This window comes from Cynocephalus volans, chromosome 5, assembly GCF_027409185.1.
Source record: "Cynocephalus volans isolate mCynVol1 chromosome 5, mCynVol1.pri, whole genome shotgun sequence".
Taxonomy (NCBI): Eukaryota; Metazoa; Chordata; class Mammalia; order Dermoptera; family Cynocephalidae; genus Cynocephalus; species Cynocephalus volans.
In genome coordinates this window covers 91,689,298-91,709,429 of record NC_084464.1, presented here as the reverse complement: position 1 = coordinate 91,709,429, position 20,132 = coordinate 91,689,298, and the positions used below count along the sequence as shown (strand labels likewise).

Sequence of the window (20,132 nt, the reverse complement as noted above, 5' to 3'; positions counted from 1 at the left end):
GGAGAGCTTTTAAAAGATTCTCAGGCTTCACCCCTAGAGACTGCTTTAGAAGACTTGGGGGGAAGGAGGACTGTTGGAATTGGTTTAATATGCTCTGTAGGTGAACCAAGTAGCTAGGGTTGGAAATGATTGTCATTGCCTCATTTGGGTTCTCTTTACTCCCCCTTACTTAAAAATGATTCAGTAACTGGTGTTAATAAGTGGATATTCTGGCAGTCCTCTTTTCCTGCATCCATTTTCTTTCTTTCTACTAGATCATTCCCATAAGCATAATAAAACATATTCAAATTTTTGTTCCTATATCCCTCTCCAATTATCACTATTTTTTTACTGCTTCCTTTTATAGTGAAACTCAAGAATTTTCTAAACTTCCAGTTTATCCCCCCCCCCCCGCCACGCTCCCTTTTCATTAACTTATTAGGAAAAAATTCACAGAAAAGTTGAAAGAATAGTCTAATGATCCACTTAAGCAGTAATTAATATTTTGCCATATTTGCTTCGTATGTATTTTTTTTTTAACTGTTTCAGATTAGGTTGTAGACAAAATACTTAAATAGGCATCTCCTAAGAATAATGTGGCTCTATATAACCTTCATAGTATTATCCCACTTAAAATACTTCCCTAATTTAATATCAAGTCTATATTAAGATTTTCCCATTAGTTCCCCAAAAGACTTTACAGCCCGCCCCCACCCCTGCCCTACATCAGGATTCAATCAAGATTGTAACGTTCCGTAAAGACTACGCCTGTTGTCTTGTTTAATGTTTCTTTGTGGTGACATTATGTAACTTCTTTTGTCCTTTTGAACATTCTATAAACAAATTTAGGTCTAAAGTTTTCATTAGCTTCAGGTTAAACTTTATGTGCTAAGAGTACATAGGTGATGCTGTAGTCTCTATATCACATCAATGTATGGCTTTTCCAGGATTACTGTTAAGTTTGGACACTTAAGTCATGATAGGTGATGCCTGTCAGGCTTTGTCGTCACTACTCCACTACTCTTAGTAAAGTCACCCAAGATTTCCACATTGTTAAATCCAATCAACAATTAGTGTTTGACCTTGAAACACTTTGTTCAGTTGGCCTGCAAGATGCCACACTTGCCTGATTTTCCTCCTTTACTGGCTGCTCCTGCTAAGTCTATCTTATGTTGCTAGCATAATCGTCATTTTCCCTGAACTTTTAAAGCATAGAATGGGCTCCTTGCCTCTCTCTTCATACTCATTTTGGTGACCTCATGTAATCATAAGGATATCAGGTTTATAGTTGGTCACCTCCCTGTGTGAAATCTCCACTTGTATATCTAATAGAAATCTCAAAATTGATGTCCAAAAACCAAACTCATTTTTGCCTCAAACTTTTCCTCCCAATCATTCCCAATCACGTATAATAACTCCATTATTCTAGTTTTTCATACAAAAAGTCTTGGACTCCTTACGTCCTTCATCTAATCTTGGTTCCACCTAAAATCACACCATCACACCCTAGTCCAAGACATTGTTATGGTTTGCCTGGATTTTTTTCAGTGGTCTCCTAACTGGTCTTTGTTTTGCCTCATTTGTGTCTCCTCATTCATTCCATTCTATTCTCTCAGCAGCCAGTGACCCTTTAAAGATCTAAGTCTTTTTTAGTTAGACAGCTTCCTACTTAAGTAGGTCAAAGACCTTACAATGGTGTACAGAGCCCTAAATTACCTGCATTCCACCCCATCTAATTCAATTCCTATTGAATTCGCTTGTTCACTCTGCCTTACCTACACCGGCCCCCTGTCCTGTTCCTCCAGTGTTAGGACTTTTATTACTGCTGTTCTCTGGCTAGAATGCTCTTCTCCCATAAAACTTCCCAAGTCATTCCTTCACCGCTTTCTTAGATTTTGCTCAAATGTCCAGTTTTTAAAATTGTAGCCTCATATGCTGGTTCTCTGCCCTGTTTTTTTTTTTCCCCGTGTAACATACCATATAATTGTCCTATTCCCTGTGCTAGAATGCAGCGAAGGCAGGGATCTATGTTTTGTGAAGTAAAGTGCCTTAGAATAGTGCCCGGCACATGGTACATGCTCAATATGTTTTGAATGAATTTCAAACTACTTCAACTCAGTGTTTGAATATGTCATTAAAAGATTTACTGAATTGCTGAATCAGAGTAAGGTATTTTGGTTGAGGTTTTCCTGTATTAAGGAATGAACACAGAGTTGAACTGACATTTCATTGGCTGGCGTGAGGGTTTTGTGCTCCATTAGTGATCACCACACACAAGTAAGTTTCATGTTTTAATTTTACAGCTCTTGTGTGTATTCACTGTGAAAATAGAACAGTTTCCATCCTGCTACTCTCTTACCTAATCTTTAAGTAGGTAATGAGGAAAATCAAAGTGGTTCAGGGCATGACATGCATTTGGGTTGCATGAACTCAACTAAGTGTCTAGCAAAAGGAAAAAAATAAAGCAGGGCTATTTATTTTACTAAGGGAACTTGTGTCTCAGATGTGAATCTCCTAGTCTGTATGAGGCCAGTTCCTCCACACCTTATAGTGAAAGCATCTTGCTACATGAAAGTTGTCTAAAGAAATCGTTTCTAAACACCGACAATTTTGTCAGGTACTCATCTGCATCATTTGAAAGCTGGAGAAAATCACATTGTATGTATTGATGGTGTCCTCATTAACATGGAGTATAGGAAGATCTTCCTCATTGCTGACTGCTTCACTTAAATTAAGGCAACAGAGATGGAACATCCTTAAGATCATCTACACATTCCCTAGGTTTTTACCAATCATTGTAAAAAAAATGAAACATAGTTGAGGGCACATTTGACTAAAGAATGACTAGAATATTGAGAAAAAATATTGACCTGATTGCTTTGAAGGTAAATCATGGAACCTGACTAACTTCACACAATAGAAATTTATTCTTTGATCATATCCATTTGGCAGAGGCTCTGCTCCATGCTCTCATTCACGGACCCCAAGGATGATAGACGCTCTGTTTAACACATAGATTCCAAGGTGTCATGGCCTATATTTGTCCAGTTTCTTCCTTAGGGTGGTGGTATTTGTTTGCATAGCATAAATTCCTTAACTTACAAGTGACAATCCTGTGTGCTTATGTATGGGCGTTTAAATTCTGGTGAATAAGAAGAAATCCTGGCATCTTTTAGGTGAAGATGGTAAGATATTTAATATACCTTAACTAATGCTACTCTGGTAATTGTCTTGCTCAAAGCTCTGCAGGGCTAGACGTTTTCTTCTCTGGCTTGTAGTTGATTATTTTTGGTACCTTGGGACTTCCCCTTTTTAGCCATGGCAACATTTTGACAATTTGTTTTGGGGATATATTTCATCTGGCATTTTTACGTGTCAGGGAACGGGGAGAGGGAAAAGTTATCCATTAATGTCAAAACACCATGTTCCCAGAGGTCTTTATTCTAAACCCATATTAATTAATATGTTTAGAATCAAGTTTCTGTAAGTATTTTAATAACCTCCTTTTACACTCCAGAATTTAGTTATATATTAAAATTGTCCTCAAAGCACCAAAAAAATTAAAAAGGCCTGCAATTACATAGTTCTACAGTTTGCTAACCAAAACAGTTTTTCCTGGACATGGACCTTTTTTGCCCAGCCTTATTCGTATGGTAATTCTGGAACGTTAATAAGTAGTCTTAAAGACAAGTCCCAGAATTCTCTTGGGAGTAGAACATTAAATAATGAATTTTAGGTATCTTTGTTTCATTATGTCCTGATAAGTTCCTGCCATGGGAGAGATCCAGATGTCATTTTATCCAGGCCTTACTTTCCTCCTCTCGGTTTTATAAGTTTGGGATGTGACTTGTAAACACCTTCCTTACTGGTTCTAAGACTCCATTATGGGTCATCCAGAAGTAGGATATTTACTGCCTTTTTAAGCATTAAGCGAAATAGCATGAAACCTTTTAAATTAAGACTAAAGGAAATCGGGAGGCAGAGGAAACTGTGTAGTCACTAGGAGAAACAAAACTAAGATATTCATGCTACTTATTTTACAACATACTAAAATGAATGCCAGTGCAAGAAACCGGGGATGAAGGAATGAAGCAACTGCTAAACCAACTGCAAATAATTTATACTCCTGGATAAAGGAATTTATTACATTTGTACACTATATGAGGGGTCTCAAAAAGTTCATAGAGCAATTAGTATTATATTTTAATTCCATTTTTCCATGAACCTTTTGAAGTACCCTTGTATATGTTCAAGAATGATTTACTCATAATTTAAGATTTCGTGAAAAGCATGGCAATGATGTGTGAAAGAAGGTTATTATAACGTAAGCATGTTGTTTATTGGATTTTGAAGTACTCCATAGGTACTCCCAAACACTCATTTGGGGTTAGCAGTGTACTTTCTGGTTAAACATCACATGGGAATGCATACATTTCTCTTCTCACCAAAACAGTCTCTCCTCTAACAGTATGTAAATAATGAATGACTGGCCTGCTTTTTACCTTAAGCTAAATGTGATACCTCTGGTTTCACTCATTTGCTTTCTAGCAGCCTCCCCAAGTGAGTCTTGCCACATGGTCAGTCTTCTGTTTGGTAGGTTTTATAAATCCTAAAAGTTCTAGTTCAGAAACAGCTCTAATAAACCGAGCACTGGAGGCTACAGTTAAGGAAATTGGCCATGTTGTATTTTTAACAAAAAGCTAAAAATCTCAATGTTAAAATATTACTTGTTAAACTTAAGTAGAGAGTTCAAATATATACTACCAAATTAAACTACAACGCTTATTGAAAAACATTAAATGTAATTAGAACCCACTATCAGTAAAGACATGAATTTTTCACATAGTAGCATGAAAATTACTCTCCCCCACTTCTAAAAGTACATTAGCAGCCTTAGAAAACTAGAGAATTCAATAATCACAGTTTCATTTTGGTAAATTTTAGGATATGATCTTCATATAAATTTGAGACCAAATATTTCAGGTTTGGTCTCATTTTAGATTAAATTCAGAACAAATATTGAGAAATTTCAGTTATTCTGGGATGGTATGGTTAATATTAATGAGTAATAAGGTTGTCTGGAGCACCTCTCTATAAGTCTCTAATGTAGATCTGGAGATACCATAAACTTATATTCCATGTGTACTTGGAGATTATAGAACTGGTTTTAAAAGGATACTGGATAATTTCATTCATTTCTTCTGAGGTTGTAGAATTTGCATCCATTTTTTCAGCAGCTGTCACAACTGTTGCAAAAGCCTTTTGAATAGACAAAGAGAAGAAAATAAAAATCTCTTCAATGCCAAACATCTTTTACTACAGTTCCTTTGATGGCTCTGTAATTAAGCCAAGTCTAACACTGTGCTGCTGCTGCTGCTGACAGCTGGCACATTTTTTTTTTCATTATCAAATTTCAGATTCTCAAAACTATACTGACGATCACTTTAAACCAATTATACATTAAAAGATAATGTAATCGTTCCTCCCTTACCCCAGGAAAATGCCTATTTTTCTTGGAAGCAACCAATTACAGACATTTTTTAGCAGTGACAAGACATCTGTCAAATAGGGCCTACAATGAAGTGAAGAACTTTGTAATACTATTCTGAACAAGGAAGAATAGAGTTATTTTAAACAACAACAGTTGTCCATTGTCTTGCTTTGCCAAGTATTCCTTGTACTTCCTGATTGCTAAATCTGTTGTGCAGTCATTCCAGTATTTTTTTTCTTTTATGCAAGAAGGTTAATGCTAGTTAATAATATACTTTTTTATTTTGTAGGATAACATAGAACTGACCTAAGTTGTTTAGCTTTTGCTTAATGCTAACTATTGCATTAGATCACATACTTATTTTGACCTAGTATGAACACAGAATTGGTCTGGTTGAGGAACGGAGGGTCAGAGAGCAGGGGATTGGGAGTGGGGATTGTTGAGCTGCTATTGTCAAAGGAACTTTTGAAGTATGAGGTAATTTAGTCTTTCCAAATAAAAGACAAGGTGTTAAAAAAAAATAAGAGTTCAGAAGTACTAAAAGTATAAAATTATTCCAGTAAAGTTCAGAAATTAACCATTGATGGTTGGTTAGACAAATATACAGCTTGCTCTTTCCCCTGTGACCTACCTCTGACCAGTCCACAAGGTTGATTAGCCTGCTACACTCTAGGTGCAGTTTATATGCTATGCAGATGTCTGGAGCAATATTTGGAATGCAGCCTTCTTCACTTTTCAGTGCTTCATTCTAAAAAATAACAGTAAACTAAAATGACTACCTTTTAGAAATAATTAGGAACACAATCAGACATTAATGAACCCCTAACCTTAATTTAGTAAATCAGTAAATGGAATCTTTTGGTTTCCTTTACTTAGTGAGTCTACTCTTCAATAGTTAGCCCCTTGTTTAAGTTTAGGTCTTGGTCATAATCCTTCTAGTTCTTAATCATTAGAAGAATATTCCCAGGATCAAAAGACAAGTATATTTTTCATTTTAATAATAAATTATTAGTTCCTGAGACCCTAATGCATTTCTCAGTTCCTTAAAAAGCTTATGGAATTCTTCGGGAATGATCAATAAAATGGTACTTCCAACATTTATAATTAACTGAATTCTAGCAATTACTGTACTATATTAGTAAACAGCAACATACCACTATCAGAGGTATAAGTTCTCTCTCAAAGGAAAAGACTATGTTGTCAACACTACAGATCTCAAGCCTTATAGAAACCATTGATGTTTTTTCAACTTATTTGAAATCCATTATTCTTACTGAGAAACACAAAATCTCACATACACACCCACCCTGGAAATTATAACATCTCTCCAAAGACTGCTGCGATCACATCGGTTCTCTTCTGTGACCCACCACTAGCCAAGAAGATAGACTTTGGTTTAAAATCTAAGATAAAATCCCAAAGTCTTTCTTTTTTCCATTAGATACAACCATTCAGATCTTTAAGTAATTTCATTAGGCCATACTGCTATAATGTCTAGAGGAAACATTTCCTTTATTTTCACAAGAATATTAGTAACACTATACTCTCAAGTCTTAGTGCTTACGATCTGGTTTTATCACATGAAGGGCAGACAGTTTACACATGGTCAAAAACTGGCACATCAGTTGACCACTGATTAGCACCTTCATTTGATCAGAAAACTCTAAAGTCTAAAGGATTTTTAAAAATATATGAAAGGTGCAAGCCTGAGCTGCCAACTTTCTGCTCATTAAAACAGAACTGCAAATGTGCAATATTTTTGTGACAATGAAGCTTATGGCCTGAGCTAAACTGTCAGAGATCTGCTTCTTACCTTTAGGTAATAATAAGGATTGTTAAGTGCAGTGTGGAGAGCGATTCGTGGAGCAGCATTTAAGTGCTCACGAAGGGTGTGGGCAGCACTGAAGTACGCCACCTCATGCAGAGGCTGTGTCTCAGGAGGCAGAAGGTATTCTCTGAAACAGCCGAAGTCAGGTATCAGCTTTTAAATAAGCACAGGTTTATTTTCAATATAACATTTTTGTCAATCCTCTGTAGAGGACTGAACAATTTACTTAAAAAGCAAAATCAACAACAACCAAAAAGAAAACAAATCCAAATATCAGATCCAGTGCAGTTCATTCAGAATTGAACCTCTTCCATATAATATTTTTAAAAACTTCCTCCAGACTCTTGACAGTATAAGGAACTATATATTTCAGATGCTAATAAAACCTGTAAGAACAAATGTACATATACTTCATTTCTGCTCAAAGTTCTTAAGATAGAATATCTTAAAGTATTAATTAATTTCTTTAAACAAATTATTAGAAAGCCAAGATATCCACATTCTGTACCATAGCAAATATTTTAACTCTCAGCAGTGTTAAACACAGGCCTCAGGCCTAGAATGAGGAGTCTGGAAAATTTTCTTTGGATCACAGAAAATGTTTTAGTTGCTATCTTTCATGGAAATGATACCTCAAAAGTTTTTAATACATCAGAATTACTTTTTATTTTAGAAGGCAGAAAAGGCTAAATTTTAGTTTCAGAGTACTGAAAAACATACACTGTTCATCAGTAAAATTTCAATTATAAAAAAACCTTACCACAAGTTGGGATTTTTCTCTTTTATTTTCTATCTATGAGCTAGATGAGAAACTAATTTTAATAAAATCTGAACTTAAAAAATATAGCATTAAAATGTTCACTTTGAATTTATAATGAGCCCATCAGCCGGTCTGTGCCATGACAATGACATCACTCTTAGGTGGCCTGGAGGGTAGCAAATTGGTAGTGAGAAGCTTCAGCACACACAACTCAAAGACAATCACTAATTGGATTAAAGTAGTTAGCTCATATGCCTTCATAAAGAAAATTCCTGGGGCTTAGTCCAGACCTGAGCTTAAAGCATTTTGGTCAGATTGTGTCAGTTCCTTTTCCCACCACAGTGCAGAAAGAACAAAGCAGCTACCTCAGTCCATCAACCAGGGACATTATCCTTCTCTTCCAGGTGTCCTGATTTTCTCTCTTCCTTCTGTAGACAATACCACTGCCTAAAAAATACCCCTACACCTGCTCTGCCCTGGTGTGGTTAGTGGCTTTAAAGAAGAGAGAAAGTGAAGAGTATTCCACACGTACATCACTCCTCATCACCTCCCTTTGTCTCATTAGTTCCTAACACCCCGCTCATTCCATGTCAGATGCTGCTCCTTCTCCAGAGTCAACCGGAAAAAACCCATTTGCAAAGAGTGTGACTTTGACTTGACCCTCACTAAGGACCAGCACTCCATACCTGAAGTACTGCTAACATATTAATTACTTAAGGTTGAGTTAACTTAGCTTAGCCTCAGGAAATGGTTTCTGTGATGCTGATTGCCTCCCTGGATGGCTGGCTACCAACCTGTTATTTCTGATCATAACCTCTTCCTATACTAACCTCATGCAGTCACTTCCCAATTATTATACATGGCTATCATTAAAAGGCCCTGTTGACGTCTCTGCTATGTAATAAAGATTGGAAACCTAACAAGGCAACAAGACAGTCGATTTCAGACACTCAAACAATTGCCTCATATTTGTACTCTTTTCTCTTTTTAACATCTTTTTTTTTTTTTTTTTAAAAGATGACCGGTAAGGGGATCTTAACCCTTGACTTGGTGTTGTCAGCACCACGCTCACCCAGTGAGCAACCGGCCATCCCTATATGGGATCCGAACCCGTGGCCTTGGTGTTATCAGCACCACACTCTCCCGAGTGAGCCACAGGCCGGCCCTCTTTTTAACATCTTTACACGTAATGTTTGGAAATTCGGGCAATTTCCAAGGCCCAAAGGCCTTTTTGGATATCCTCAAAGAAACTCCATTAGAGGCAAAATAAAATATCTACCTTTATTTTGTTTACACTGGGCTACATTAGTTGAACAACAACAGTGACAAAAAAACATCGTACATTATAATTTTTACCCAACTGTAGACTTGGAGATTGGCATAGAAATATACCTCTGCAACTGATTTGCTACTGGGCTACAAAGTTCAAGCTTGATTTTGATGATAACAATAATTTAGAAAGTGGCAACTTATTCTCCACTCTCAAGATCTGGCAACTTATTCTTTCTTGCCTGTGAGTATTTCTGTCAAGAGTTGCTCATGGTATACTGTGAACCCCACCTCCTAAAGTCTACTGCATATATATATATATATATATATTTTTTTTTTTACTGGAACATAGTTGGTTGTACATATCTGTGGGGTACAACATTGAATATCAATACCAGTGTGCAATATGTGATGTTCAAATCAGGATAACTAGTATATTAGTATATTCCTCATTTTCAGTGTAATCAATTTTCACGGCCCTCTACCAATTCTTCCCTTTCACCCTTCCCTCTCCCCCTTTCCTACCCCCCAGTTCTCTCTCTCTCTCTTTTTCTGTTAGCTCCGACATATAAGTGAAGACATGCAGTATTTTTCTTTCTGTACCTGGCTCATTTCACTTAATGTAATTTTCTAAGTTCATCCATATTACTGCAAATGCCAGTATTTCATTCTTTTCTATGGCAGAGTAGTACTCCATTGTATAAATATACCGCATTTTTATTATCCAGTCATCTTAAATGCCAACCTAAATATTTATCTTTAAAGGACATCTTTTCCCTAGAACTCCAAGCTGTGTTCAAACATCTGTGATGTGGCCCTTGGAGGCAGTATGGAGGAACGGAAATGGCATTCTGAGTGATGTCAGGAGTCTGGGACTGTGTGACCTTGCACAAGTATACCCTCTCTCCTGGGTCTAGCTGCCACATGACTGCCCACGTCCCTTTTAGCTCTAAAGTACTACAATCCTAATCTTTTCCCTCCTAGGACAGACCATCTTGGTAAAAACAGTAAATATTAGGGCATGTAAGATTTTGTGATTTCACAACACAACACATTTCAGTCATGCTTGGCATTATTTCAATAAGTACCCTAAAAGATAAATAGTCAGACATATTAGGTCAAAGACCACAAAAAGGGAATAGTTGGTGTGTTTCAATTAGGATAATTTCAATTATCCTACAATTTAGGATATGTAGGAACTTAGGAACATGACATTTGGCCTATAAATGATGATAAATCACACTGCAAAATTATTTTTAATTTTGGCTACAATGGGCACAACTTGTTAAAGCTTGAGCCTAGAAACTATAAGAACAGGAAAGCCCAGTAGGGCAAGGTTAACTCTATGAGTTCTAAAATATAATTTTTGACCAATAGGTCAGTTCAATATTGCAATATATCACTTTGTTATGACACATCTCTCTGTCTTTAACCATCCTTTTGTCACAACTGGTTTATCATTTTGGACCTATTTCATGGCATTAGTAATTTCTCCCCAATGACTAGGAACAATGACTCTTCCCCCACGTTGTTTTGGAAAATGGAGCTTTTCATTTTCAGGAAGGACAGGTAATTTATCAGAAAACCACTCTTTTTCTTCATAACTGAGTTGCTATTTTTTTTCAGTACTTGATTCTATTCAGTACCTAGTCTGCTGTTGAGTTTAAAAAACAGAATAAACAATGATAATGGGTTTTCTTCTACTTTTTAACTATTAAATTATTTTCTCTTGCACACTTATTCCAACTTCCTGAAAGGTAGCTTAGGTGGGTGATTTTACACAGCTACATAAAGCTGACTTTTGGGAAATCCATGAATTGGAATGATCTGGGTTTCCTAAGAAGGAATCATCTTAAAGTACAGGCTAGACTGGTGGACTTCTAAATTTACTGAGTACATGTCTCATTGTGTTTAGTGCTGGTAATGAGCTGCAACTGGTATTCTTAAGAATTAGAAATTCTTTATTCAGGACAAAATAAAACAGCATGGCTAGTCTGCTCTGTATGTTTTCTGGGCTTGGCCCAAATCCAGCATTTACTCCTTGCAAAGACAAAGCAAAGAAAAAGTGTAATGAAAACACTTTGCTATTAGAAAAGAGAAAAACACTCACTTTCTATCTCCTTGTCTCTCTCCACCTAGCCTCAGGCATTAGATCAAATTTAAACCTGTATTCTTGAACTGACAGTAAAAGAATGTACTAAGTCATTTAATTATATATATTAATAAGGATGGAAAAGGAATAAAAATTACAATTCTAAGCTGGAAGCAGGGATATGAAAAACATAAAGCCTAATCTAGGAGAATATGTCCTAGATTGGCTACGGATAACTATTATGCTAGTGTTATCTGGAAAAATAGCATGATTTTCAAGCTCTTACAAGTAATAGACTCACCTCACTAGACAGTCAATGAAGTTTACAACTTTTTCTCTGAGTACTTCAAACTTGGTTTGCTTCTTACTTGTTCTTCTTAACTCCTTCATTTCCAATAAGGACTACGGATGAAAGAACATACCTTTTCTAGTGATCCTGAGACAGAAAACCCCTCAGAGGGAGACCTGTTGCTCAAGCAGAGGCAGCTAATGCCCAGTCCGTAAGACAGGATGTGCAGAGAAAGAACAGATCAAAATGGGTTTTGTTTATTTTTCATTTTTAAGGCCTGGTAAGAATCTTTCTTTCCTCCTAAATGTTTTGGTGTAAATACACATCAAGTGAATTATCAAGGAAAGAGGAAAGGGCAATTCACTTCATTATTAAGTTATATTGCAGAGTGCTCATTATTCACAGTCCATTATCTCATTTAAGAAAAGGACTTAGAAAAAGAAGAAAAAAAAACCTTGCCTTTTTGCCATACCAACAGAATAGATTCCATGTGTTTTGTTTCACTTAGATTGAATTTTTACTCTATATTTATCATAACTTGGTCTCAGGGTACAAAGAAGGTTCTTTTCTTTGACAAGCAAGATCCTAAAGTTAGAACTATCTGAAAAAGAATATACTGGACATACTGGGGCTCAATTTTTGCTTAATACTGTGAATATGCATTTAAAAAATCAAGAGAAGTAAAACTAATGAGTTAGGCTCTTTTAAATCTTCCAGTCTGAACAAACAGAAAAAAAAATACATCAGATAAATAATCTGATTCTTTTTTACAACTACCTTCCCATTTTCACTATTGCTAGTTAATTCTACTTCTCTCTCTAGGCCTACAGGAACAGTTTCCACCTGTGTTGGCTGGTAAATTCCAGACTATGTGTGTGTATAGACTGAGGATGGCAGTGGGATAAACAGGATGTTCAAGTTAGGAGTGAGTTACAAAGTCTGCTTTGTTCCTGCTTGTGGTTTAAAAAACAAAAACAAAAACATCCAAGCAGAGCTAATCTAGAGCACAAACTGAAAAAGGCGAGCATCACAGGATGTAGTTGGAAGGAAAAGAAAGTGACCTGACCTTCTGAAGATGATAGAGGTCTGTTTTCGGAAGCCCCTTTGACTGTGACCCAGAAGCATCTTCTTCCTCTTTGGCATCTGCTTTTAATATAATACCAGTGAACAACAATTACAGTCAATTCAAGTCAAGAGAACAAACATTTCTACTAATCCAAAGGAAGTAAAAGTTTCACCTTTTTTAATGTGACAAGAGATCAAGGTTCCATCAGATAAATTTCTTCCGAAAGCTGAAGGTCAATAAATACTACACAGTTTATGCTACAGAAAGGTCTTCAAAAAACCAGCCCCTGAATTTTAAGTGTTACCACAATGAAAACAATACAAAATACAACTAAACAACCCCTCAAACCAACAGCAAAAAGCCTCAAATATTTATGTTGTTATAAATAGCTTTTTTAAAAAAATCGTACAAACTTAAATGGTTTTCCTCTGATTATGCCAAGATTATAAACAACACCACAATCTATACACTGGAAAGCCAGGTCTCAATCTTCCAGGTCACTATTTTTGACACGAGTATGAAGAGATTAGTGTGTAAAAGTTTTGAAATAATCTAGTAAAACATAAAGTGCTTCATGGTTCTTTAGCAAAGGGAACAGAAAACCATAACTGGTAAAATGTACAGTTGTGCTTCTTCTAGATTAGCCTGAGGCTCTGATAGCCCTGTCCAAGTGTGGGGTGGGTTTTAGAAACTTGACACTCCCATGATTTGTCTGGCCTAAATCTAAGACAGCAGAGTTCAGCTGGAGAATAAGCACTGTTCTGAAAGAATAAATTTCTTTTTAGCTATGGATAATTGCTGGTTCAAGAAAGACATAACTTAAGGTTAAAATATCTACTAAATTCTTTGTCCCATTTCATTAACATGTAGTAGAGCCCTAAGAATAAATCTGATTTGACACTCTGCCTTACTTAACCCTCCCCAACTATAATTTTATACCCAAACTGTAATCTACAACAAGTGCTAAGGAGCCAGAGATAGCATATAGTCAAATATTTCTACTTATCCAATGTGGGGAGTTTTAATTTCACTTTATTATTAACAATGTGTCATTTTTGAAAATTAAGAAATACAGATACTTCTTCAAGGTAGTGGCTTTGCTTTAATTTATAAAATTCTTTATTCTTTAGGGTGTTAATCACCTTAATCTCCAGCCTTCCCACTTCAAAAGCTGCATTTCTTTATTTAGTACCAGCTCATGTTACATGAACTCTAATTAAAATTATTCTAATATCTTCAGTTTCTTTTTACAGAAATCCCTGAGTCCAACTTTGTAAAAGATTGAAATTTACCTAATTTATCTTATATTCTTCTAAACTTTTCACCCTATTTATGTCCTTAAGGATGGTCCCTCACTGGTCCAGTGACCACAATTAGGGGGCATGTAAATTGTAAATCAGTGAGAAAAAAACAATGAACTGGTTGGTAGTTAAGAAAGGTGGGCTCTAGTCTGGGTACTACCATTAGCTAACTGTGTGATCTCAAATGAGTTACTTTCTCTTCCTGGACTTCAGTTTCTGGTTGTAGCTGGACTCAGTGATCTCAATGATACCAACCTCCCACCTTTTAACATTTTCATGTTCTGAAGAGTGGTTCAGCTCATGCTGTAGTGGCAAAAGAGCAATGCCAATAAACTGGAGGGAACCCTTTTAGTGCCTGTGGAGAACTATTTCATTCTGGCTGCTCATGCCAATCCAGTTAGGCAAAATTTCTCTTTCATCTTCTATGACTGAGCACTCATCAGTAGCCTCACATTGCAGCTATGGAGAGATAATGGAGGGATTTCTACAAAGGCAGTTTCCTAAATTCAAAGGATTTTTAAGACAAAAGAACACTTGCCAAACATAGAAAGGATTAAAATGGACATTCCAAATAAGATATTTTCACTATGTCATGTCCAATTCTATGTGCCTATATACCAGGCTGCCTCCTTCCTCAAACTTCATTAAAAATTTCCCTAAATAGGGGAAAAGTAAAAGGTATACACCATTTTTTTGTTGTTGTTCTGCCAGAATAATACTATACTTTGGTGTTAGAAACCAAAGAGCCCATGAAAAGTTGATGATGGCGGCAGGGGTATCCCGTGACCCGAGACTGGGGCGGGTGAGGCCTGTAGGGCCAAGGCTGGAAGCTGAGCCTAATAAAGTTCTTCCACCACCCCCCAAAACCAAAAACCACCACTACAACAAAGTTAATGATGAACATCAACCCATAGTGGCCTATCAGAACAAAGAAGCCCTGGAGCATTAGGGAACAGAACATGGCTACCTATCCATAATCAGGCACCGTGGGCATTCAGTAAATACAAATCATCATGTGTAGGTCACATAATATAAAGGAAATTGTAACCCTCAACACTGAGTACAAAGCTGCCTCAGTTCATTTAAGACTGAGAGATTCAAGCTTCTGTAAATCCAATAAAGAAAGCCTGATACATATTTTGGTAATCAGCATACCAATGAGCCTCATTGCTGTGAAAGCAGTTCATAGCTATTAATTTTTCAGGCTTACAAATGATTTATGCAGTGTTTTTGAAATCTATAAAGAACTTGATGAAATGCTTAAGAAAAAACATCTAAAAGAGGTTCTTAATTAAGATGCCCTGCTACTCTCCAATCTTTTTTCTTTCTTTTCATTGCATTTTTTTTTTAAGGTAAATCTGCCAAACTGTTATGCACCTGGAAAAAAAATTTTTTTTCTGCCCATTTGATGCCCTTCACTGTTTAAACCAAATCTGGAACAGAAATATGTGGCCTATTTGTAATTGTTAAGATGTGATATTCTGAGGCTTGGCATACCGATCATGAATTACTTTATCTCTTCATCTCTCAGCATATCAGAACCCGGGGTTTTCCATGTCATTTTAGTTATTTATTTTATTTTAGTTACTTAGTTTTAGTCATAGGCAGTAAAACTGGCATCAAAACTGGCAATAAAACTCTTACCATCAAGGCTCTGAAATTGGGCCAGGAACTCCTGTATTCTCTTTGCTGTGCTGCCAAGCTGCTTTTCAGAAGAGGACTTAAAAACCTTGAGACATTTCTGAAGTATGGTCATCAGTTCATCCTTTGCCAACATCCTACAACACAATCAATGATGGCAGTGACAGGAGATGTAATATAACTAGAAAATTAACATCCTTAAAAAACATTTTCTACATATTAAATGGTTCTGCTCAGAAAAAGAATGGCATAAATTCTTCATTAGCTACTAATGTATGTGATATTCAGAAATATTCTTCAAGAGTTCTCATGATAAAACTTAGCTTAGAAAATTTACAAGATCTGGGTTCATAGCATGGCTCTGACATTAATTATGTTTGTAATATAGAACAAATTTTATATATACATCTCTGATTCTTGGTTTCCTTGTTTGTAAAATGGAAATAATAACTCATTTCACAGGTTAGATGGAGACTTAAAAATTAAATGAGAAGATGCACTTGAAGAATCTAACACAGTGCTTACAACACAGTAGACATTTAATCTTAGTTTCCTTTTCTTTCTAATCTAATGTACATATGAGACAAGAAATGTCTACCAAGGATATGGCATGTATGCTAAATGCAAACTTGTTTGAAAGGATCAAAAATACGAGGATCACAATCATTCTCTAATTATTACCATTTAAACTATGCTTTACATCTCCCATGGGCTTTATAATTACTAGTCGGTAAATCTACTGAACTTTAAACAAGGAAGGCAATTCTGGTTGTTATTTAGAGCACAGTCAGAGTGGTTGAGTAACTCATTCCAGGCCATGGAGAAAATCTTTGTTAGAAATGGAGAGAGAACACAGATATTCTAAAACTGGAATTCTGTCCTCAGAGCCATTACTTATAGGATCTGTCCACTAAGATCATACTCAGTAACAGCATCAGATGAAGTCAATATTAGTAATTATTAAGTGGTGGCATCACACAGGTATACACATTATTCTCAGCAGATAATGATGAAAAATTCTAATATTAACCCTGAGGAAACAATCAGACAAATCCAGAATGTGGAGCATTCTATAAGCCAATTAACTTATGTTTGACATTTTTCATAATAAAAAATTTGAAAAAATATTAATATTACTAAGTTAGGTGACTACTGAGAAATTAAACTGGTTACTTCAACCAAAATTTAAACCCAAACCAAAACAAAAATTGTACACAACAAATAAATATAGAAATTGGTAGGGGTGGACAAAATGTAAATTTTCTTCCAGTTTTAAGAAAAAGTATAAAATCTTCTCTTCGTCTTTCTACAATAATTATCTAAAGTGTAATCTTCACAAAAGGCAACTAATGGGTCAAAGAAAAATAAGCCAAGACATTTCATTCTTGATTACATTTGAGATTATTTAAAATTTCTGGCTTTCCATTGCCCAGAGAGAATTAAACTGTTAAGAGAGTTAAAGTCAGATACACTCAAACAATCTGTTATACCTGACCTTTAGCCATACTCAAATAGACAAGATTAGCATTTCTAGTGTCCAAGGACTCACCAGCACTGGCTTGCTTGAAAGGTAGAAGAGGCTGATGTTATGCTGGTGGGAGGCCTAACTCACATTAGCAGTACACTAAAGATTAGCTTCCCAGGCTACAGGCAGCCACATCTGCATCATTTTGAGCTTCAAATAACTGAATATCGAGGAAGGCCACACCTAGCCTAATATTCACCTTCAGGATGCCAAAAAAATGGGATTATGTTATACAATTTTGAAACAAAACTTTATTAGTCAGAACTTTTATTGTGGTAGGTATTTGACTGGAGGAGGTAGATGTTTCACCTCAATCGTAAACTTCCAGGGATTCTGATAGTTTCACTCCTCTTATTTTTAGCCAAAGATTACTATTTCTAGAGTAGCAAAAAATCCTACACTTTCTCAAATACTCTTTGGTTTAATGTAAAACAAGGCTTGAGGTAAAGCTGATTAGAAATAATAATTTAACCAATCCAATAAAGTCACTAGTTAAAATTTTTTCCAGGAAGATTATATACACATAGGATCAACAAAGATGCCTGATATTACTGTTATTCAACATCATTCTAGAGTTGCTATAATAAATTAAGAAAAAGAAGTAAGTGGTATACACATGAGAAAGGAAGATATAATTTGTTATTTGCATATGATGTGACTGCAAAGTTAGAAAATCTAAAAACCATAAATGTATTAGAGTGTAAAAGAGTGTATGAATATAAGATAAATATATTTATGTATGTGTATATACAGCCATATACATCTATAACATGTAATCAATACCTTACATTAAACTATGTAATAGGAAAAAGAACATGTCCAATATGGCAACAAAAACTATAGAATACACAGCAATACACTTTATAACAAATGTGTAAGAACTATACAAAAAAAGAAAGCCCTGAATAAATGAATAGATATTTTAAGTTTTAACACTAAATATTGTAAAGATCATTCTAAATTAATCTATACTTTTAAACACTGTTTGAAACAAAATACTAATGGGTATATTTCAAAACCCAGTAAAATTATTCTAAAATGTATCTGGAATAATAACTGCTCTTGAAAAAAAGGAATGATGTGTGTATACTTGACTATGTGTAGTGGAGCTATTAACCAAAGGTATTAGCTACCTTTGATTAAAATCAGATGGTACTTAGACAGGAGTAGCCAGGTCAACAAAACAGAATAAGAGCCTAGAGAGAGATCAAGGTATAAATGAGAGTTGGTATATGACAGAGGTAGCATTTCAAATCAGTGGGGAAAAGATGTTAAGTGTTAGAATTAACTATTTTTTTTAAAGAATAAATCACTACCTCACATTATACACATGAATATATTTCAGACAGAATAAAATGTGAGTACGGTGTGGGAGCAGGGGAAAGAACTAGCCCATCAATCATAAAATACTAGAACAGGACAAAGAAAGATATTTAAGCCTGATAATACCCAGCATCAGCAAGAGTGTGGGAAAACACACAGTGATACATTGTTGGTGCAAGTGTATACTTACATAATAGCGTTTATATTTTAGACTAAGAAACTCCACATGTATGTGTTTATTTTGTGGAAATAATTATACAAATGTGGCATGCACACACTCACCCTCATGATTACTGTTTGTAATAGTGCTATAGAAAATGGATGGCAAGGAAGCAACCCAACACTAAACGTTGGAGAGCAGGAGTTTATTAGCAGGACCAGATGGGCTCCAGCTCTGAAAATTTGGTCCCCGAACCTAGATCTGACAAGGCTTTTTATAGGCGGACTGTTTCAGGGCTCCTTACATATTTTTTAAAATTTTCTCAGCATTTTAGCGAGGATATGTGGTCTGTGCAGATAAGCTCTTGTTACAAAAGCCAAAAGAACAAGCGGTGATTTATAGTCACAGCAAGCGAACAGTTTCAAGGACACGATATGACTTCAAGAACAAAGCAGGCCTGTGAGAAAATTATTTCAAACTAGTAGAGCAGGCAAATATAGTATCAAGTACAAAACAGGTTTATGAGAAAGTTACTTTTACATTTTCCAACAACAGTGAAGAATTAGAAACAACCTAAAATATATCAAATAAGAGACTGATTAAATAAAATGTTACACTTTCAAAACACAGGTATATACAGCGATGATAAACAACGAGGAAAGGCAATACGTAATACTAATGATGGTAGCTAACATTTGTATGCACATATATGTTATCAAGTATCTTTTGATACTCACACTTTATGATGTAGGAACCATTATTATTCTCACATTAAAAATCAGAAAACAGAGGCACAGAGAACTTAAGTAACTTGTCCAGAGTCTCACAGCTGGTAATCGGCAAAGCTGGGATATGAACCTAGACAGTTTTGCTTGGCATCCATGCTCTAACCAACCATGCTATGCTGTATCTCAAAACACAGCATCCATAGAAGAATACTAGGTGCGAAACAAAATCACCACCATGACAAAAACAAAACAAACACGAAAAACAAACAAAAAAGCAAATTGTGGAACACTGTACATAGTATGATTTAATATGTTTGTGCCTGGAAAAAAATCTGAAGTATAAATTGCTAACAGTAGGTGACTGGTTTTCAAAGTTATATGACACAAGGGGTAATATCAGAAATGTATTATTATTTTTTCATTCAGATTACTATTAGAGTGACTACAGCAAGCAGTTTGGCTAAACCAAATCTAACTGAACGATTACTTGAAAAGAACTAAAAAATAAAAAAATTTAATTCACTCCAAAAAAGTTTGTTATATATAGAGCACCTTAAATAGAAAATTAAGGATTGAGTCTAGCCAGTAGCCCAGCATTTTTCAAACTGGGTTTTCAAAATGGGTTTCAACTTCTTCATCAGTAATGAAACTATTCAATCATTCAAGAGACATTTACTGAA

At 35.5% G+C, this 20,132-nt stretch overlaps 1 protein-coding gene across 4 annotated transcripts in view; it reads right to left on the bottom strand.

Moving 5' to 3' along the window:
* Nucleotides 1-4,111: 4,111 nt before the first annotated feature.
* The window catches only part of ORC3 (origin recognition complex subunit 3), a 56,573-nt gene continuing 40,552 nt past the window's right edge, over nucleotides 4,112-20,132 (bottom strand). For 2 of the 4 annotated variants that reach the window (XM_063097036.1, XM_063097038.1), the window contains exons 14-20: nucleotides 15,720-15,853; nucleotides 12,775-12,854; nucleotides 11,721-11,821; nucleotides 7,284-7,425; nucleotides 6,102-6,218; nucleotides 5,159-5,238; nucleotides 4,112-4,629 (exon numbers count right to left, since the gene is read on the bottom strand). In XM_063097036.1, the coding sequence (XP_062953106.1) occupies nucleotides 4,524-4,629; nucleotides 5,159-5,238; nucleotides 6,102-6,218; nucleotides 7,284-7,425; nucleotides 11,721-11,821; nucleotides 12,775-12,854; nucleotides 15,720-15,853 (760 nt within the window). In that variant the 3' untranslated portion in view covers nucleotides 4,112-4,523. Of the gene's footprint in view, nucleotides 4,637-5,158; nucleotides 5,239-6,101; nucleotides 6,219-7,283; nucleotides 7,426-11,720; nucleotides 11,822-12,774; nucleotides 12,855-15,719; nucleotides 15,854-20,132 lie in introns of all 4 variants that reach the window. The other 2 variants (XM_063097037.1, XM_063097039.1) reach the window with 2 other exon arrangements.